Source organism: Mobula birostris, chromosome 23, assembly GCF_030028105.1.
Source record: "Mobula birostris isolate sMobBir1 chromosome 23, sMobBir1.hap1, whole genome shotgun sequence".
Taxonomy (NCBI): domain Eukaryota; kingdom Metazoa; phylum Chordata; class Chondrichthyes; order Myliobatiformes; family Myliobatidae; genus Mobula; species Mobula birostris.
Window position 1 is genome coordinate 50268247 of NC_092392.1, and position 22769 is coordinate 50291015.

Below are 22769 nucleotides of genomic sequence, written 5' to 3' on the forward strand. Positions count from 1 at the left end.
AGTTCAGGCAGTGACAGCCTGCACCAAAAGACTAAACCAGGGGTAGGCAACCTACTGCCTGCGGGCCAGAGCAAATATTGGGATACTATGCTTATCCGGCCCGCGAGCAATTTTTCCTTATTCTGAGTGTTTCACGCGACCACACTGATGCATGGAGTCTTGTTACACTGACCCCAGGTTCCGTTTCCTTCCAAACCAAACACTGGTACATACGAATGATGGGAGGGCAGACTACCTTATTAATATGTATTAGATACTCTCCGTGCACACGCAGGTTTTCAGATGGGATCGTTCAAATTTGTAAACAGAAATAGTGTCACTGTGTTTTAACAAGAAATCCACACTAAAATATCCAGATATTTACACGTGCAATGATACTTGTTGAATAACTCGTGTTTCGAAATAAAATCAAAGAAAAAAATTCCAATGGCAATGAATACAAAACGCAGGAAGGTAGACACTGAGTGCCGAAATTTCCGAGACACTTGGACACTAGATTACTTCTTCATCGAGCAAGCTGGGAAACCAGTTTGTCTCATTTGCCTAGAAAATGTTGCTGTGAAGAAGGTGGCAAATATCAGGCAACATTATGAGACCCGCCACAGTGGAAATTTTAACAAGTTTACTAGACAAGCAAGGAAAGATGAAGTTGAGCAAACAAAGGCTAGTTTCAGAAAACAAACATCATCTTTTTCCAAGAAAAGCATTGAAAATGAAGGAAATACCCGTGCTAGCTATGAAGTCTCAAAACGTATTGCAGAAAAGATGAAACATTTACAGATGGAGAATTTGTCAACGAATGTTTATTGGCAGTGGTGGATATTGTTTGTCCTGAAAAGAAATCTTTATTTGTATCTATCAGCCTGTCAGCAAGAACGATCACATGGCAAGTTGAAGAAATGTCAGCAGATGTTAGAAGTTGTTTAAGGGATACCTGCAACGAATTGCAATTTTTTTCAGTTTCGCTTGATGAGAGCACAGACTTGAGAGACACTGTTCAACTTGCAGTGTTTGTGCGAGGAATGGCCTCAACTTTTTGAAGAGTTTATTCAATTAATTCCTATGAAGGACACGGTTATTGGAGCAGACATTTTTGAAGCTTTGTTGAAAATGATGTCAGAAATGAAACTTAATGTGTCAAAGCTAATTGGCATCACAACTGGTGAGGCACCATTCTGAAGATGTGTCAGTGCTTGACTTCTATAGAAAATATTTTCATCCAAGTGGGAAGTATCCTAACTTAGTGGACCATGCAAAAAAGATGGCATCATTGTTTGGTAGCACTTACCTGTGTGAGCAATTATTTTCAAAAATGAAGCACACCAAGACCCATTTGAGAACAAGATTGACTGATGCCCGTCTGGATAATGTCTTGCTCTTGGCATCAACAAGTCTGACACCCAATATTGAGAAGCTTTCAAGCAACAAGCAGCATCAAGTTTCACATTGATTTATCGACTGTTTGCATTAAAATTTTCTTTTTTATTATACTTAATTTACCACCATTCAATGCATCATGTTCATATGTTTTATGTTTAAAGATTCTTTGTGTCCTTTTAATAGATTCAAAAGATGCCTTGATTGAAATAAATTGCAATTAAACTGAGTTCTTTGATTACTAATTGGCATCCTTGGTTAAGTACAAATGATTTTCTAGCATGCATTATTCATTAATTTGAGGCAAAGCATAATTAGATGTATTTAAATGGATAATTCTCATATTTCAAGTTTTTTATGGCATTTATCTGGCCCACTGTCCGCTCATTAATGCGCAATCCGGCCCACACTTCTTCCCTCCGCTAGCCTGCAGGTCACCCTTGGGCAAGGTGTAGCTACTTAGATCCCCACTCAGAGCCATGGGAGGCAGTGGTGGATGGTTGTATGAGCAGCTGGTGCATACCATTGGTCCTGGTTATGTGACCACTTATGCCAGGCAGACAATCTATGAAGAGTACTGATAATGGCTGGGGTCACCCATATTGTACAGACACTGCCCAGAAGAAGGCAATGGCAAACTACTTCTGCCAAACCCTTCATCAGGACTGGACAGGAAGGGGGAAGAAGCCAGAATAAGAAGGTGGTGGGGGGGGGTGGATTGGAAGGCGTACAAGCTGGCAGATGATAGTTGAAACCAGAGGAGAGGGGAGGGATGAGAACAAAACATTGACTATCTCCTGCATAGATGCTGCCTGACCAGGATGGTATCCAACTTGGAGGAGAACCTGTGGGTTTTTGTGTTTTTATGCATGGTGCTGTCCTTGTTCTTCTTGATGGCAGAGGTTTTTTGCCGGGTGGAAGGGGTGCTGGATGCAGTAGGAGAAGCTAAGGTGAGTAATTGCTCTGTATGTTGTACATGGTACCTGATACATTGGTGATAGAGATAAATATTAAAGATTAGCTTTACTTGTCACATACAAAAAAACATACAGTGAAATGCACCATTTGAATCGAAAAATAACACAACCTGGGGATGTGCTGGGGAAAGCCCACGTGTGTCACCATGCCTCCAGCAGCAACAGAGCTGGGTCGCATGTTACTAACCCTAATTCATACTCCTTTGGAATGTGAGGTAAAAATGGAGGTCCAGGAAGAAGCACACATGGTCATGGGGAGAACGTACAAACTCCTTACAGACAGCAGCCGGAATGAACCTTGATCTTCCGATCACTAGGACTGCTCCATGGTGGCACTAACCTCCATAGTATCCAGGACACCTTCAAGGAGTGTTGCCTCAGAGAGGCAGCGTCCATCAGTAAGGACACCCATCACCCAGATCATGCCTTGTTCTCATTGCTACCATCAGGAAGGAGGTACAGAAGCGTGAAGTCACACACGTAATGATTCAGGAACAGATTCTTTCCCTCCATCATCTGATTTCTGAATGGACGTTGAACATATGAACACTACCTTGCTACTTTTTTTGTTTCTAGTTTTAGCACTTCTTATGTAACTGAACTATTTAAAAGTTTAACTTTTTTTTCTCTATTATCAATTATTGCATTGAACTGCAGCCGCAAAGTCAACAAATTCCACAGCATATGCCAGTGATACTAACCCTGATTCTGTAAAGTGTGTTGCTAATCGTTATGCTACCATGCCACCCAGGAGGAAGTGAAAATTGAGTGTGCTCAAGCCAAGTGGTAAAGCCCAGACTGGTTAATAAGGAGTACATGGAGCGCTGTTGTAGAAAAGCAGCTTCCATTATCAAGACCCCCACCATGCAAGCCATGCTCACTTCTCACTGCTGCTATCAGGAAGGAGGTAAAGGAGCTTTAAGCCTCACACCACCAGGTTGAGTAACAGTTATTACCCTTCAATCAACAGGCTCTTGAACCCCAACACTGAACTGATACTACAACTTATGGACTCACTTTTAAGAACTCTACAACTCGTGTTCTCAATATTCATTGCTTATTTATTGATCATTATTATTTTTAATTTCTTCTTGTATTTGCATTTAGTTTTCTTTTGATTGTTTGTCCGTCTCTGTTGTGTGCATTTTTAATTGATTCTTGTATTTGCTCTGAATGCCCACAAGAAAATTAATCTCAGGGTTGTATATGGTGATGTATACCGTATGTACTTTGATAATAAATTTACTCTGAACTTTTAATGACATTGAGAAAACAGATATCAGAAGAGTTTCACATTAAGTATTGTGGAACAAAGCCGAAAGTGTGTCTTATTGGCTGGAGGTGGGTTGAAGATGCTGTTTCCATCAGGAAATGATTAGTGAACCTTTCTCAAGATTGTTGTGTGAAAGGGCTCAATTACTCCTTCACCTGAAAAAGGCTGACGTGAAACACATTGGATCCTGTACTACACAGAATATATTGTTGAAGAATTGAAATTCATTTTTTCTTGACATAAGTTGGCAACAGCACATGACGAACGTCGAGCTCTATGATGACCTACTGATGCCCACCACTAAAATTGAAGCGAGAAAACTGCAACTAGTGGGGCACTGTCTACACCACCCCGAGCTACCTGCCAGCCTAGTCATCATATGGGAGCCCAAGCATGGGAGGATGAACCCTAGGCGCCCTCCCAAGACTATGGTCAACACACTGCTAGAAGATAGCGGCGCGGCTAATGTAGATGAACTGAATATACTGATGAGGGAGAGGGAGAAGTGGAGAGTTCATCATCGTGCCCGATGCCAGCCCCCTAGGCCTGAGTTGACATAGTTAGTTCTCATGCTTTGGTATACCAAGGTAGCTCAATAATTGTTCCTAAACACAAGAGATTGTACAGATGCTGGAAATCTAGAGTAACACATACAAAATGCTGGAGGAACTCAAATAAGTCAGGCAACATCTATGGAAAGACAAAAAGAGTCAACATTTCAGGTTGAGACCCTTCATCAGGACTCATTACACTTAATTCTGCATTGTTATTCACCTTGTTTTAGCTCAACGCACTGTGTGATGATTTGATAGATATAAACAGTATGCAAAACCACCTTTTCTCTGTATCTTGGTACATGTGACAATAATAATCCAATTTCAATGTCCTCTGTAGAAAATTTGCCTTCCAGATCTTGGCCCAAAACACCAACTCTTTATTGCTTTCCATTGATGCTGCCTGACCTGCTGAGTTCCTCCAGCTTTTTGTGTGAGTTACTCAGTAATTGTTCCAGTTGTACTCACTTCTATTTGGGCATTTGTTACAAACTGGTATGAAGCCAAGTTACCTTGTTACTTCAGTGTAAAATACAGAGAACAGTGAATAAGGACACAGTTCTGTGATAGAAGCACTGGAAGATACAAAAAGTGGTAAACAGCATATTTTAAGCTGAATTACAGAACAATGGAATATTTCACAAAGATTTGCATATATCTGAGTCATTAAAGCGAAGAAGACTCTGGGCATGATTAAGGTTAATCTTAAAGGGAGAGCCAAAGAAAGGCAGCTGAGGCTAAACACAACTATGACTCAAGCCATGGAGAGGGACGCCACTACACCAATCTAACATTCAGAAATGGGTATCCGTGAATAGTTGAAATATCTGGCAAAAAGCGATATCTAGTAATAATAGGAGACAAAACTTGAAATGGTGACTTGAGTAGACTGGTTCCTGCAAGAAATGTCAAAGGGCAATCCCAAACAGTTATATGATGCGGGGGGGGGGGGGCAGGATATCACAGAAGCAGGTGCAATGGAAAGTGTGGAAGGAACAACACTTGATTTAACTGAATTTGGTCAAGAAGTCCTGGTTTCTTTAAGTCAGGAAGTGGATTTGCCAACAATAAGAGCAAAGGGACTCAGGCACTCTGCAGAGAGGCAGAATAACTTTTTCCAGTTGGGAGGAAGCAGGGCAGTGCATATAAATATGTGATATACTAGATGTCTGTGGTTGAGCAAATGCATATTGTGGTTGGAGAGAGTGAAATAAACAAGCAACAATGTACTGTAGCAGTATCTGTCTCTTGATATTGTCAGGAAAATGATGTATCACATGCATTTAGAATAGGAACCCACCTATATACTACAGTTTTATTTATTGAAAAAGAATGAACCTTTTTGGAGAGATGATTTAACATAGTGGACTTACTTGGCACAGTTATTTATGATGGTGTAAAGCAAAACAGTTCAAAGTTCAAAGTAAATGTATTAGCAAGGTACATATTTGTTACCATAGACAACTCTGAAATTCGTTCTCTTGTGGGCATACACAGTAAATCTAAGAAACACATTAGAATCAAAGGAAGACCACACCCAAAAGGACAAATAGCCAATGTATAAAAGACAAACTGTGCAAACACAAAATAGAAAAAAGAATAAGCAACATTTATCAAGAACGTGGATGAAGAGTCCTTGAAAACGAGTCCATGGGTTATGGGAACAGTTCAGTGATGGAGTGAGTGAAATTGAGTGAAGTTATTGTCTGTGGTTCAAGATCCTGTTGGTTGACGGGTAATAACTGTTCCTAAACCTGATGGCATGGGTCCTGAGGCTCTTATACTTCTTCCTGATGAAGCAGCAAGAAGACAACATTGCCTGGGTGGTGGGTGGGGGTCCTTGATGATAGATGATGCTTTCCTGTGACAGCGCCCCTAATAAATGTGCTCAATAGTGGGGAGGGCTTTACCCGAGATGGACTTGGCCAAATCCACCAAATTTTGCAGAATTTCCCATTCAATGGGTTTGATGTTTTCATACTAGATCATGTTGCAACCAGTCAATATACTCTCCACCAAACATCTACAGAAGTTTGCCGAAGCTTTAGATGTCACGCTGAATCTCCACAAACTTCTAAGGAAGTAGAGGTGTTGCCGTGCTTTTTTTGTAATTGCACTTACGTGCTGGTCTGCCAAAATAATAACAGTGAGGAATTTAAAGTTGCTGACACTCTCCACCTCTGATCTCCCAATGAGGACTGGCTCTTGGACCTCCAGTTTCCTTCTCCTGAAATCAATAATCAACTCCTTAGCCTTGCAGACATTTTTGTGGCACCACTCAGCCAAGTTTTTAATTTCAATCCTATATGCTGATTTGTTACCACCTTTGATTCAGCCAACGACAGTGGTGTTGTCAGCAACCTTAAATATGGCATTGGAAGTGCACTTTGCCTCACAGTATAAAACTAGTACAGCAGGGGGCTGAGCACACAGCCTTGTGGTGCACCTGTGCTAATAGAGATTATGGAGGAAACTTGTTGCCAACCCAAACTGGTTGGAGTCTGCAAGTGAGAAAATCGAAGAGCCAATTGCACAAGAGGTTATTGAGGCTAAGGTCTTGAAGCTTATTGATTAGTTTTGAGGGGATAATGGTATTGCATGCTGAACTGTAGTTAATAAAGAGATTCCTGATGTAAGCATCTTTACTGTCCAGATGTTTCGGGGCTGTGTGAAGAGCCAATGAAATGGCATCTCTTGTGGACCTGTTGTGCTGGCAGGCAAATTGGAGTGGATCATTTGTAACAGTATTTAGTGAATAGTTTTGTGATAAGGTCATTAAAGTACTTGTTGTTGATAGGATTGAAGACATGTGAAAACAATAAGAAATAGGCTCATGACAAGCAGTGACAGAGCCAGAGAGGCTTTTGAAAAGTGGTAAATTGTAATTGGATAACTTTTCCTTCCTTCAATTTTAGACTTAAAGATCATTCATGGGATTGCACTGAATCTAAAAATATTAAATCCAATGCTGTCCTACATAATGGCCTACTTGACCAGAAGATGAATATGATATTTCCTGCAGGTTTTGCTTTAAAGTGAAAGAGCATTTGCCATGACAATTACCTGTTGCATTCATGCCATGACTCATTAATTTTATATCATAAGTAATAATGCTTGAGTGGTAAAATCATGCTTTATAAATGTATTTTATCTGTGTGAAAGAGGTGGAGGAAGATGTAACTTTATTACTCAATTAAAATGTAAAACGGTTTTAGTAAAATTCTATCTGACAGAGAATGCAATTTATTTTTTGACACCTAAAACTATGTCTGTAAAATTGCAGCATTCTAAGACAAATTGGTATAACCCTGCATAATAAATTGCGATCTTTAAGTTGCTGCCAACATCGTATGACAAAGTACCTGCAACTTATGTCTTACATCAACACTGAGAGGCAACTTACCAGGATATTGGACTTACATAGGATTCAGCTGAAGTCTGTAATGGAAAAAAAGGACTGTTGGCGTTTTGAAAGAAAGACATACAATGAATTTCTTTATTCAAAGCCAACTGCAATATCAGGCTTCAGAAGGGGATGATACCCTTAGTGATATGAATGACAGTTTGATCGCTGATATGCTCTGATTCTTTCCCTCAACAGGTCACCAAATGACCTCTCTCCTGTCATCAAATTTAATTGACCCTTGACCCAACTTTCAAATGTGGTCTCAGCTGCGTAGCAGTTCATTGTAACCAAATTTTCTCTTCTTCATTAGGATTCATACAAAAGGTATCAGCAAAGTGGGGCAGGGTGGAGGGATTGGGAACAAACTCTTGCTGGGAATACTGCATGTGATATTGTTCATCACTCCTTGTAAATGAGGAGCTGAGAGTTCTGTAGGGTCGGGCAGGAGGCTACCTTTCTCACCTCTGTGGGAAAATGCCATGCAGGGATTAGAGAGGCCATTTTATTTCAAACTGACTGATATTAAAATATTGAAACTCTGAGCACAGTTTATTAGATCTATGTCAAAAAGAGACATGTAATCTGCACGGAGAAACATCTTCAAAAAGAGCATTTTGTAAGTGTAAACTGCTTTCCTTCAAGCTAGTTTGACCAAGAGAAAATCTTGAGTTAAAATTGGGGAGGGGGGAGGAGAGGGGGAAATCTTACAGTTTCTCATTTCCTCGTCACTTTCTCAAAGTACTTTGCAAACAATTTCTCACCTCCAAAATCCAAAGTTAACTTTATTGTCAAATGCACCAGTAAATGTATGCACTGGTGCAATGAAAAACTTACTTGCAGCAACATCACGGGCACATAGCATCAGATGAGCAGCATTCACAATGAACACATAAACATATACTGAATTTTATATGAAAGAACACGATTAGAACAAAAATAATGTCTATTTTAGTGCAAAGTGGTCAAAGTGGTAATAGTTTTGCTAAACTGCAGTGATTAGGATTTTATCAGTTGGTTCTAGAATGAAATATTTGAAGGGAAGTAGCTATTCTTGAAGCTGGTGATGTGGTATCTCTTTCCGTACCTCCTGCCTGATGGAAGCTGCAAGATGGTGGCTTGGCCCATATGGTAGGGTTCTTTGATGGTGTGAATTGCCTTCCCGAGGCCGTATCTCCTCAAGATACTGGGGAAGGATTTGCCTCTGATGTGTTGGGAAGAGTCTCTTCAACTTCTTACATTTCTGTACATTTGAAATGCCTTACAGACATTTCATATGCGTGGCCAAGTGTTTAAGGCGTCGGTCTAGTGATCTGAAGATCACTAGTTTGAGCCTCAGCTGAGGAAGCGTGTGTGTCCTTGAGCAAGGCACTTAACCACACATTGCTCTGCGATGACACCGGTGCCAAGCTGTATGGGTCCTAATGCCCTTCCCTTGGACAACATTGGTGTTGTGGAGAGGGGAGACTTGCAGCATAGGCAACTGCCAGTCTTCCATGCAACCTTGCTCAGGCCTGCGCCTTGGAAGCCTTCCAAGGCTCAAATCCATGGTCACATGAGACTAACGGATGCCTAAAAAAAAACAGACAGGATACTTTCAACAGTACATCTGTTGAGGTCTGTTAGAGTACTCAATGACAAGCTTGATACCAGCATGCTTTCCTTTATGATTGCATCTCTGTGGTGGGCCCAGGACTAATTATCCAATACTTCAATCACTTGCTATACATTGGCAAACACAGCAGTTGGTTTGCACACAGAACTTGGATAGGCTGAAACAAAGCATCTCTGAGAGTTTTAACTGCTGTTATGAATTGCTTATCCATGAACAATTCGTGTTAGAATACAATTGTTGATGGGTGCTGAATTCTGGAGATGATACCACCTAATTTATACAGGTGGATCTTATTTTTAATTCTTCAGTGTTCAAAATCATACACAACACCTCTCGTCAACAACGGCAACTTGTAAAGTGGCCTCTCCTCTCACAAGTTAAATGTGTCTTTCCCAGTTGCCTCGTTCACGTCATTAAATATATTTGTTGCATTATATATTTTCGGCTGATACTTTAAAGTAAACATCCCACTATTGCCCCGCACCTTCACTTTCCGTCGCATCCTGTGATTCTTCCAACTTTTCACCTTGCTGATTTTCCAGCACGCAGGCTACAGCATTCTGAGGTAGATTTATCTCCCCGCACTGTCGCTTGTTTATGTTTCTCCACACGCTATTTTATTCGTTTTATTCATTTTACTCAGCCCGGGGTTTATTCACCACACTGCCGTGACAGTTTTCAAATGTCCTGTCATCTCTTTATTTACTGTTTAAAGGAATGTCTTATCTTTGATCCCTTTTGCAGGATTTCCCCTATTTTCCCCCCAATTGCGGGCTTCGAGGTACGAACGGGGATCAATGCACCGCCCACTCTTGCAAGCTTTCCAAGTCGAGAACCTCTGCCTCCATGGAGCCCGGGAGGATGATCGACAGTCAAGGCGTCCAATCGACGCAAGACGCGGTCCTCCTTCATAAGGAGATCGCGGTCGTGGTGCTTGCAAACCTGCGAAGGCTCTATTGGTGCATTCGGTGTCTCAGTGGAACGAACGCTATGTGAGAACTCCCATAGTTGACTGTCAAAGGGAAGGTTTGAGCTGAACTCAGTAATTTCACTGACAGCATGAATGAAATCAAACTTGCTGTGTTGGGAACTGAAGGAGTTGGGAAATCCGGTAAGAGAATATCACCACTTAGCTCATTTCTCAATGTGCTTTTTTTTTCACATTTGCTGTCTGGAAGGTATTGCAGGACCCTCCTCAGTAGTCCCGAGTGTAACTAGACTTTTTGTTGTATTTACAGCCCTGATTGTGCGCTTTCTGACCAGGCGTTTTATCGGCGAGTACGCGTCCAGTTCGGGTAAGCGCTCAAAACGCCGGTGCTGCTTTAGAAACTGAGTTTTGGATCTAGCAGCTCGTGTTGCGTAAACTCGTGGCACGCAGATAAATGTGTGGATTTTAAAATGTTAAGGCATTTATTTTAAACTTCGTCGTTCCCGAAAGCGTAGAATGAATTGTATCATATCAACACGATAACTTGGCACTTAAATCCATTTATGCTTTTGGAAGCATGCAAACCCAAAATATCTCTTAGAAGACAGACGCTGCCATCGCCGGCGGAGGTGGTCAAAAGGAGTAAATGACATCAGAAATGCAGATGCGGGACATCTGAGATAAAAACTAGAAATGCTGGAAGAATCAACCGGTCAGGCAGCATCTGTGGGAAGAGAAACAGAGTTAATGCTTTAGGTTAATGACCTTCCAACCGGAAAAGGTTGACTGTTTCTTTTACTACAGATGCTGTCTGAAATGTTGAGTGATTCCAGAATGTTCTGTTTTTATTTTGGAAGGATAGTGATATCCTAAAAATCTGTCCAGTGAGGAGGGCAATTTAAAATGTTTTGCTTATTTCTCTTTTAATCTTGGTGTTGGTCAGCGTTAAAATTTTTTTTAGACATTATACAATAACAGCATTGGTATTGTTCAGCCATGGGAACGTTCAGATTTACCAGACACAACAATCTAACATATTGCAGGTGCTAGAAAGCTGAAAGGAAAACATTGACTGCTTCACTCTCTGTGGATGCTGCCTGACTTGCTGGATTTATCCAGCATTTTCTGTCTTCTTTCGGAATTCATAAAAGTGTCAAATTACCCAAACTACAGCATTGTGTAAAAGTCTCAGGCACATGTATATAGCTCGGATGCCTAACACGTTTGCATAGTACTGTATTTGTGGAGTGGAGAGTGAGTTTGAAAATCTGGTTGGAGCAAAGGATGTTGGGAATGGTGAAGGTGGAGTGTTGCAGGAGGGGTGTAGGAAAGGTGGAAGAGAAGGAATGATGAGGTGGGGGGGGGGGTACAAATGCATCCAGCCCTGAGACACCAAGCAAGGTCATTTGATTGCAAACAATTGGATTATTGATCAATCCAGAATTGCTCGCTGGTGATTCACACACCCTCCCTTCTCCCTGTCCCTTTTCCCAACCATGATTCCCCTCTCCTTGTCCCCTTCCCACACTCAGTCCACAGTAGAGACCCACATCAGAATCAGGTTTATCATTTTTCCCATTTGTCATAAAACTTGTTTTTTTTTGTGGCAGCAGTACAGTTCAATACATAAAATTACTCCAGTACTGTGCTAATGACTTGGGCACTCTAACTCTATATATGTGCCTAAGATTTTTGCACAGTGCTGTATACATGTGACTCAAAAATGTCTAGTGTAGAATCTTACTGTGCATATATTTGTACAGGACAGCAGAGACTGCACACCAAGGTCAATAAAGTATGTTATTCTTCTTGAAATGCTGTAAAAGGAAGTCTTCAAACAGATCAATGTGCTCAAGTGTGTATAAGACCACAATTTGTTCATAATTATTCAAATACAAGCTTTAAGTTGCAGTTAATAAATTTAGGTATAGTATTTATGTGATGTACATGTTTAAGTTCAGAATAGAATGTATAACAGCTTTTAATGTTTTAACATTTTAAACTGTGTGTCTAATTACTCAGAAAATTGTTTTGACACAGATGTGGAGACTGGGCTTTAATATTGTTGTGTAATAATCTAATTAAACCTCTGATTATTCTTGCAGAGTGCATCTACAAAAAACGCTTATCCATAGATGGCCGACAAATTAACTTAGAAATATTTGATCCATGTTCTCAAGTAAGTCTTGCCTTAGAATGGGTTTCTCAACTCATGTGAAACAGAAGACAGGACTCATTGCTGGTGGCAGGAAAAAATACTTATTTTGTGTCGTATTGGAATGACAATTTGACCTCTGGCTGTATTAGACATAGAGTATTCCACAAATACCATTCCACATACTGTTCATATAAGGGGATAATTCTTAGTGTAACAACGTAAAATCTGCCGAAGGTACCATTGACTCCACTTGCATGGACTCTTTTTCTGATGTCCCTGGGGATGTTGTAGGTTCTGTAACTATCTGAAAGATAAAAATGTATTTATGAAAATTCATGATGGATTTGCAGTCGTGAACTGTGATTGACAGATTATTGACAAGGGACATAGCTTCTTGGAGTATCAGAGAGCAAAGGTGGACAAAATATTGTAACAGACCGCCATTGTGTTGTGACTGCCTCACCAAAAAATATCATTGAAATGCTTAAAGTATTTGAAAAAGAACTGTGTCAAAAGTCTTGAAGAAAAGGAAAGAACTTTGGTGAGGTTGCTTGCACTGAAAAATATCAGTGGATCAGAATTTTGAATAAAACAAGTTCCCTATAAATTGTTAATGATGAACTAATTCCTCTTTTAATCAATGTATTGCACAACCCCTAATCTCACTTACTTTTTAATCACGAAAGGTTATGCCTCTTCATTTCTACTTGACCTTAAGAACTAATTCAGTCAAACAACTATAACTGTAACAACTAAATTAGAGTTAACAGTTAATATGTTGAATACAGTTTATCAAAGCACAGATAAAAATACTGTATTTTGTAATTACTGATTTCTAGAATTTGGAGAATAAGTCATCACTGATTGATCAAGTGAACTGGGCTGATGGGTTTATCGTAGTGTATGATATCGGTGATCGATCCTCCTTCGTCTCAGCGAGGACTCTCATTCGGCAACTACGTGAAGTGAATAATGAGATCTGCAAAAGGTGCATACTGCTTTGTTGCTCTCCTCAACTCTGGCTATCCCTCTGGCTGGACGGTTTAGTTGTCCACTGTCTCCTTTACAATGATCTCTTTAAATTCTTGTATTTTCTTTCATTTAAACAATTACCAGACTGTCACTGAAAATCAAAAGTAAACTGCAGATGCTGGAAATCTGAAACAAAAACAGAAAACATCAGGCAGCTTCCATGGAGGGAAAAGAGTTCCCATTTCAGGTCCAGGACCCATCTGTTTTCGCAGATACTGGCTGGCCTGCTCAGTGTTGTCCACATTTACCGTTTTGTACCAGACTGTCACAGTTATTGGTTCTTCATGGACTTGCATACCTAGCCCTGAGACGCTAAGCAAAGTCATTTGATTTCAAACAATTGGTTTACTGATCATTACAGAATGTTTCTCTGTTGCTTCCTGTTCTCTCCCCCCCTCCCCTTTTCCCAATCATCATTTCTCTCCCTGACCCCTTCTCACTCTCAGTACACAATGCAGACCCATATCATATTCAGGTTTATCATCTCACACGTCATAAAATTTGGGGGTTTTTTTGCGGCGGCAGTACAGTGAAATACATAAAATTACTACAGTACTGTGTAAAAGTCTTAGGTGGCACACTAGCTACTATATACATGTGTGCACAGTACTGCAGATGTGCTTGTGTTCTGTCCATTTAGGATATGGATCCAAAATTCTAGAGTTTCCACAGTAAACCAGAAGTCCTACAATTAGCTTGTCTTGGCCTTCTGCAGCCAATCTTGTGAAACGCACACCAGGCTCTTTATTGATGGTTTTTTCTCATTGTTGGTCATGGTGAAGTGTTACACACTGACCAAGTTTTTATAGCTGATGTGGAAGTACGGGAAGCTTCATTCTATCCTCAGTAGGTGAGACTGATGCCAAAAGTAGTGCTGCCGTCCTTGAAATAACTGCCCCACATGAGATGCAGGAGTAAAAGGGAGAATATTGCAGGATGGGGGAATAAAATACGCACCAGCAAAGAATAATATTATTATTATCAGTCCTGATGAAAGGTCCCAGTCCAAAACATCGGCTGTTTACTCTTTTCTATCGATGCTGCCTGACCTGCTGAGTTCCTCCAGTATTTTGTGTGTGTTGCTTTGGATTTCCACCATCTACAGATTTGCTCGTGTTTATAATAATTACATTAGTCTTGGGTCATTGTATCTGTTGTGTGCATGTGTGTGATGAGTTATTGGAAAACCAGTACTTGTGTGTGCACATACAAAGTCATGCACGAAGGAAGCTTGAGCAGCATAGGCTGAGAGCAAATTGAAGTGCATGTAGACTGGAGCATTAAGGAAGGACTGACTGAGAACAAAGGATGCTTGCTACTGTCATATGACTGTATTCCTTTAATTAGTTTTACTTGCTGAATACTGAAGAATAATAAATTATAATGATACTAAAAAATGAACACACAGGCTGAATTTTCAAAGCTCTTTGTTTATTATACTATAGATTTTACCTCACACTTACCCTACAAATATATCCAATTTTATAAAGCAGTTGAATAATGATCCTCCTCTAATTAATAATTAGAATTGGCTTTCTTATTACTGAACCTCATGATGTGAAATTTGATGTTTTGTAGCAGCAGTGCAAAGACAAAATTACTGTAAATTACAAACATAAATACTGCAAGAGCTTACTGTAAATGGGGTGGTATTTGTAAAAGGTTGGTTTGTTAGATTATACAATGCATTCCTCGTGCAGTTGAAATGTACAAATGTTATTGCCTTGCTTTTTTTAATGGAAGAACATTGATTAGAAGGCTGAGGCTCACCTTCACATGGGCTGTAATAATCCAAAATTTTATGCACTTTAAAGTGTCTTTTCTTTCTGTAGCAAACTGTAACTCTCGCAATTCTTGAAGGAAATAAAACGATCCTTCTGGGCTGTGTGCCCAACGCATAGACTGGATTTTTCAGACTGTTAAAGTTAAAAGTGGTATGCACCTAGTAAAACAGGTATTTTAATTCAAAACTTGCACTCTGGTACCAGGGAGAAAAGTTGGGTCGAGGAGAATCATTTTAAGAACTTTTTGACTTAAAGAGCTGATGTGACTAAAATCATTTGGTTTCACAAAACTTTTTTTGTGAAATCTGGTTGACAACAGTTTTATTTCCTTAGGCTTCTAATGTTGTAATTATTGGAATAAATATTCCTAGTTATTTGACAGGAAGGAGTAAAACAAAATTTTCCTTCAAAAAATTATATTTGAAGATGCCCCTCTTTTAACTTTAGTTTAAGGATCATACTGCACAGAAACTTACCCTTTAATCCACGAACCCATTACTGACCAGATTCTACCAACAACTTACAATGGCAATTAACTTAGCAGCCTGCATCTTTGCGATGCAGGAGGAAGTCAGAACTCCCAGAGGAAGCCCACATATGAGAATGGGTCAACTTCATGCACAGAACACTGAAGACAGAATTGAACATGGTCACTGGAATTTTGAATCTAAAGTTCGACCAGATGCGGCCCCTATAGTAATGATTTAAAATGGTCTCAGCATGTTTATCCCAGAAATAAAACACTTAGTCATCTCACTTGTTTTTCAGCAGTAACTTATACAGCACATTAGCTTTCAAGGGTAAATATAAAATTTTGTTGTTGTGATTACAAAAAACTGTAATCGTGGCTTTGTTTCATAGTGGAAGGGGGGTGCGTCAGTGAAATGATTTGAGAGGTGGTGAAAGTTCCGTACGTTGTGAATGATCACTTTAATCACCAGTCCCTACTGACTGGTTGATTGTAGTTCCTACTAATGACATTATAATTAGAGTCATCTATTTAAAAATAGCGTATTTGCCATTATAATTACTGATCATAAAAAAAATTGCAAAAAACTTCACTAATATTTTCCCTGGAATTAATCCAGGCCATGCAAGTCTCAGATGACACAATTGTTCAGTATTGTGGTATTCTTCATAGCCTAGGCCCTTGATATTGTAAAATGTGTGCAGGATAGTTTTTTGCAGCAATGCATAGAGGTACCAACTAGAGAAGGGGCAGTGTTGGATCTCCTGTTAGGGAATGAGATAGGGCAGGTGACAGAGGCATGTGTTGGGGAGCACTTCGGGTCCAGTGATCACAATGCCATTAGTTTCAATATAATTATGGAGAAGGATAGGACTGGACCCAGGGTTGAGATTTTGATTGGAGGAAGGCTAACTTTGAGGAGATGCGAAAGGATTTAGAAAGAGTGGATTGGGACAACTTGTTTTATGAGAAGGATGTAATAGAAAAATGGAGGTCATTTAAAGGTGAAATTTTGAAGGTACAGAATCTTTATGTTCCTGTTAGGCTGAAAGGATAGGTTAAGAGTTGGAGAGAGCCATGGTTTTCAAGGGATATTGGAAACTTGGTTCGGAAAAAGAGAGAGATCTACAATAAATAGAGACAGCTTGGAGTAAATGAGGTGCTCGAGGAATATAAAGAATGTAAAAAGAATCTTAAGAAAGAAATTAGAAAAGCTAAAAGAAGATATGAGGTTGCCTTGGCAAGTAAGGTGAAAATAAATACAAAGGGTTTCTACAGTTATATTAATAGCGAAAGGATAGTGAGGGATAAAATTGGTCCTTTAGTGAATCAGAGTGGACGACTATGTGCGGAGCCAAGAGAGATGGGGGAGATTTTGAACAATTTCTTTTCTTCAGTATTCACTAAGGAGAAGGATATTGTATTGTGTAAGGTAAGGGAAACAAGTAGGGTAGTTATGGAAAATATGATGATTAAAGAAGAGGAAGTACTGTTAATTTTAAGGAATATAAAAGTGGATAAGTCTCCGGGTCCTGACAGGATATTCCCTAGGACCTTGAGGGAAGTTAGTGTGGAAATAGCAGGAGCTCTGACAGAAATATTTCAAATGTCATTAGAAACGGGGATGGTGCCGGAGGAATGGCGTATTGCTCATGTTGTTCCATTGTTTAAAAAGGGTCCTAAGAGTAAACCTAGCAATTATCGGCCTGTGAGTTTGACATTAGTGGTGGGTAAATTGATGGAAAGTATTCTTAGAGATGGTATATATAATTATCTGGATAGACAGGGTCTGATTAGGAACAGTCAACATGGATTTGTGCGTGGAAGGTCATGTTTGACAAATATTATTGAATTTTTTGAAAAGGTTACTAGGAAAGTTGACAAGGGTAAAGCGGTGGATGTTGTCTATATGGACTTCAGTAAGGCCTTTGACAAGGTTCCACGTGGAAGGTTAGTTAGGAAGGTTCAATCGTTAGGTATTAGTATTGAAGTAGTAAAATGGATTCAGCATTGGCTGGATGGGAGACACCAGAGAGTAGTGGTGGATAACTGTTTGTCAGATTGGAGGCCGGTGACTAGTGGTGTGCCTCAGGGATCTGTACTGGGTCCAGTGTTATTCGTCATATACATTAATGATATGGATGAAGGGGTAGTAAATTGGATGAGTAAGTATGCAGATGATACTAAGATAGGTGGAGTTGTGGATAATGAAGTAGGTTTTTGAAGCTTGCAGAGAGATTTAGGCCAGTTTGAAGAGTGGGCTGAACGATGGCAGATGGGTTTAATGCTGATAAATGTGAGGTGGTACATTTTGGTAGGACTAATCAAAATAGGACATACATGGTAAATGGTAGGGCATTGAAGAATGCAGTAGAACAGAGGGATCTAGGAATAATGGTGCATAGTTCCCTGCAGGTGGAATCTCATGTGGATAGGGTGGTGAAGAAAGCTTTTGTTATGCTGGCCTTTATGAATCAAAGCATTGAGTATAGGAGCTGGGATGTAATGTTGAAATTGTACAAGGAATTGGTAAGGCCAAATTTGGAGTATTGTGTACAATTCTGGTCACTGAATTTAAGGAAAGATGTCAACAAAATAGAGAGAGTACAGAGAAGATTTACTAGAATGTTACCTGGGTTTCATCACCTGAGTTACAAAGAAAGGTTGAACAAGTTGGGTCTTTATTCTTAGGAGCATAGAAGGTTGAAGGGGGACGTGATAGAGGTATTTAAAATTGAGGGGGATAGATAGAGTTGACGTGGATAGACTTTTTCCATTGAGAGTGGGGGAGATTCAAACAAGAGGACATGAGTTGAGAGTTAAAGGGCAAAAGTTTAGGGGTAACATGAGGGGGAACTTCTTTACTCAGAGAGTGGTAGCTGTGTGGAACGAGCTTCCAGCAGAAGTGGTTGAGGCAGGTTTGATGTTGTTGTTTAAAGTTAAATTGGATAGATATATGGACAGGAAAGGAATGGAGGGTTATGGGCTGAGTGCAGGTCGGTGGGACTAGGTGAGAGTAAGAGTTCGGCACGGACTAGAAGGGCCGAGATGGCCAGTTTCCATGCTGTAATGGTTATATGGTTATATATATTTTTGTTTTGTATTCCTGATCAGCCAAGCCAAATATTAATAGTATTTCAGTATCAATAATAGTATTACCTGGAAGAGTTAACAACATTTCTTGCCAACGAGTTAGTGTTAAGTGATATAATTTGTGTTACTTTCGAAAGCAGTTTCGGCATTCAATAAGGTGAAATAAAAATGTTCACTTTTTCAAGTTTATTCATAGACTTCGCATTTATTGGAATAGAACAATTGTTTAATGGCTTATAGCACGCCAGAAATGTAATATTTGGACTTGTGAGAGGATTAACCGATCTTAGATACTAATTTCAGTGTATTCGGAACAAGAACTGGAAAGGTCATGCAGAACTCACATTGAATACTTCATACGTATATCTTGTGTGTCTCAGTGGTGTAGAAGAGGCCATTGAGCCCATCAAGTCTGTGTTAGTTCCCAGAGGGATTGGTCCCATTCCTGCACATTTTGACCCTGTAATCTGTTCCTGCTCACATACCTATCAATTTCCCCTATTCATCTGCTACCTACCTGGAATTAGTAGCGCCCAATTAACCTCCGTGTCTTCAGGATGTGGGAGGACATTGGACCATCCCAGGGCAACCCATTTGGCCACAGGGAGAACATGCAAACTCCACAGAGACTCGATCAAAATTTAGTAATTTTTTTATTTATTGAGATACAGCGCAAAGTAGGCCCTTTGTGCTGAGCCATAGCAACCCTGGATTTAACCCTTTCCCAATCACAGGAAAATTTACAATGACCAATTAACCAACCAACCAGTATGTCTTTGGACTGTGGGAGGAAACCGGAGTACCCGGAGGAAACCCATGCAGTTATGGGGAGAACGTACAGGCTCTTTACAGACAGCAGCAGGAACTGAACTCCAGTCAGTAATTTTGTAAAGTGTTGTGCTACCATAATACTGCTGTGCTGCCCCATTTGGGTCATAGGGGGTAGTAGAAAGAAAATAATGCAGAATATGTTGCCATGGTTACAGAAAAAATGCAGTGCAGGCAGACAAGTGATGTGTCAAGGATGATGGCAAGGTAGATTTGGAGATCAAATATTCAAGAATTCATCCTTTAGTGTGTAAGAGTGGATACTAGTGGGATAGAAACTGCTCTTGAGACTGGTTGTTTATGCTCTAAGTCTTTTGCATCTAGTGTCTGACAGATGGGAGAGGAGATAATGATCAAGGTGGAGGTGTTCTTGCTTTTCCAAGGCAACAGGAAGTTTAGACAATCCCATCCAACCCATTGTATACATTGTTACAACATTCCATAATATAACATAACCGAGCACAATGTTATAACATACCAATATATTACACACAAAGCAGTCTGCTGTAAACATTGGGTCCACTGTGTGCACAGGGTCAATTCTCTAAGTGACCCAGGATATCTTACCTGCTTGGTACAAAACTGAGGGGCGATGCTGGCAGTTTATTCATGTGCACATGACTCCACTGTAGAAAAACAAAAAGTACTGAAACCACATGCCACCACGTTGAAGGACGACTCCTATCCCTCTGTTACGAGACTATTGAATGGTTCCCTGGCATAATAAGACAGACTATTGGCTTTGCATTCTACCTCGTTATGACCTCGCAGCTTATTGTCTACCTGCACTGAGCTTTCCCCATTGCTGTTACTCTTTATTCTGTACTGTGCTGTTGTTTTACCTTGTACTAGCTCAATGCACTCTGTAATCAATGATCAAAGATTAATTCGCCATATACATTTACATCTATTTGTAATGTGCTGTGGTTTATTGGTTTTGCTGTGACATGCAGCAAAAATCAACATTCAACAGTGATACAGAATTGTATAAAAATAAAGTAAGAGGATTAAGTGTGGAAATGGAACAGAATGTGCACAAATACACGTATACCAGCTCGTATTTGCAGTGTAAGTAGCTTTATAGAAAGTGGTTTAATGTGTTTACAGTGCAGTGAAATGGCCAATAGAGAGAGGGGGTGGGGGAGTAACTGGAATAGTTGATCAGATTAACTGCCTGGTGGAAGAAACTTTTAAGAGGGTGTTATGTTTTTTGTTTCAAAAGCACTATAGTGCTTTCTAGAAGGGAGCTTTTGGAAAAGGCAGACTGCAGTGAATCTATCTGTATGTACAGTATGCAAGACAAGTTTTTTCACAGTACCTCAGAACACTTAACAATAATAAACTAATTACAAAAAAAAGCTTTAAGGGATAAATTTCTCCTTTGTTGTGAGCTGTAAGTGTACCCGCAGCTATGTGCCGTCGTCATGTTGGTTTCGGAGGAGTCAGAGGTTAGGAGGCGAGGAACATGGTCAACTGTTTGTGACCAATGACAAATTTCCTCCCAGTGGTTATCCACAGCAGGCAACAAGTGATGAACATCACATATATAATTACAGTGCTCTCCATGAGTAGCTGTCTGACAAGGTCTGAATTTTAAATTGCAGTGAAATTGGAAATATTAGAAGTGATTTGCATGAGGTAAAGGGACTGTGTCTGAACAAAAACATGTTCTGGAAACTGAGTTTCTGGGACTGCAAATGAATAATTATGAAGCTATACTTGAAAATGTGTAATTATCTTTTGGCTTTGCAGAAAAATATACATCTAGTTAAAAGGTTTAAGATTTTGCTGCCGATTCTAACCACTTAAATTTATTTTCAATCAGGGATGTTACATCAGTGATATTTTTAGTTGCCAACAAGCAGGACTTGTGCCACATGAGAGAAGTGAGAGAGGAAGAGGGGCTGCTCCTAGCTGCAGAAAACAAATGCCACTTTTGTGAACTGTCAGTGGCTGAAGATCACCAGGAGGTAGGAACAATGTTTTCAAAGGCCATCAGGAATGCAAGTGGAAATCGTAGAAGGCGACCCAGCGGCTCAAAGTCAATGGCTAAATTAATTAACAACGTGTTTGGCAAAAGAAGAAAATCTGTGTAATATAATGCAAGTTCCCCTGATGCCTATGTAGGAACAAATGTAAGGCCTTCAATAATACCTGGTGTTTCCCACCTTCTTAATTATTCCAGATCAATAGAGAAATAATTCTTACCAGCTGTTCTTGTTTTGGATGAAAATGTAAAATGAATAAAGATTTTTCTTACTGGCATTCCTGACGTAAGTCAGTATGTAGAGAATAATGTAGTTTAAAACTATTTTACTTAGATTTGCTGTTCAAACATCTTGGTGCCCCTTGAGGTGAAAGCACTAATTTTAATGCTATTTATGATACTCTGATTTATTTTCAATGACTTCCATACATATTGGTATAAAATGATATAAAGTCTAATTGTGTAGTCAGATCTAAATGTTATATTTTGATAAGTGTTAGGTGTAATCAAACTGTCGGTGAGATCATCAGTGAATATTAAGGTTGATCTGTACGAAATAATAGTTTGTCTACACTTAGAAAGTTTTTCCAAAATTGACCTCGATTGCTCTTTTTAGACACGGGTTGATATCTGTAGCATGTGTTCAGTGCACACAAACATACAGTTTGGCATACAGTTTGTGTAAATATGTGAAAGTTTTGTATATCATAATACCTATTGTATCAATATATGTATCAATCATTCTATATTCCTTCTATTTTTTCTACTTAAATTGTGATCAATGTTGTGCAATTAAAATCTTTTACACCACCAACCCGTTATTTTTAAATTTGTTTAACCCACCAATTTGGAAAAATTTAATAACTTGCATTAAAGGACAACATTTTAAACGTGTAGCCGCCATGGACAGTCCCAAGCCCGGCTGCGAAAGGAGATTTGGATATGGGGCTATCAAACCTATCCTCTTTAAAAACCCAGTGCCACAAAAAATGTAAACATAAGCTCCAAAGACCTCATCCTAGAGAGAGGAAGGATCTTTGCCTGGTAGGTGCGTGAAGTCATGTGGTGAAAGCCACAAGTCCGCGGGATCCACAGGGCCAATCGAATGTCTATTACCCAAATGAAAGACTGGCCCAGGATAGAGGACTCTGGTGAGTTACTGTCAGTGGCTTATGCCTCAGTTAAAAAACATGGTGATGGACTTGAGAAGAATTTTAAATGTGTGCTTGCCAAATGAACCATCACATATTAGCAATAAATACTGGGATTTTCATAATTTCCAATAAATAAA

The 22769-nt window shown here is 39.7% G+C and overlaps 1 protein-coding gene across 1 annotated transcript; it reads left to right on the top strand.

Annotated features, from left to right (window-relative positions):
- Positions 1-10155: 10155 nt before the first annotated feature.
- On the top strand, positions 10156-22263 carry rergla (RERG/RAS-like a). The gene is made up of 5 exons (XM_072241203.1): positions 10156-10310; positions 10438-10494; positions 12233-12306; positions 13125-13273; positions 21317-22263. Exons 1-5 carry the CDS (start codon positions 10259-10261, stop codon positions 21585-21587), a joined length of 603 nt encoding a protein of 200 aa, XP_072097304.1. The 5' UTR covers positions 10156-10258; the 3' UTR covers positions 21588-22263.
- The last annotated feature ends 506 nt before the right edge of the window (positions 22264-22769 follow it).

What these genes read in the sequence shown, in the direction of transcription:
- rergla (XM_072241203.1), top strand. Translation starts at nt 10,259, where the DNA reads ATGAATGAAATCAAACTTGCTGTGTTGGGAACTGAAGGAGTTGGGAAA. An exon ending in TGAAGGAGTTGGGAAATCCG is followed by an intron (nt 10,311 to 10,437) that starts GTAAGAGAATAT and finishes TTGTATTTACAG; the next exon opens with CCCTGATTGTGCGCTTTCTG. An exon ending in AATAATGAGATCTGCAAAAG is followed by an intron (nt 13,274 to 21,316) that starts GTGCATACTGCT and finishes ATTTTCAATCAG; the next exon opens with GGATGTTACATCAGTGATAT.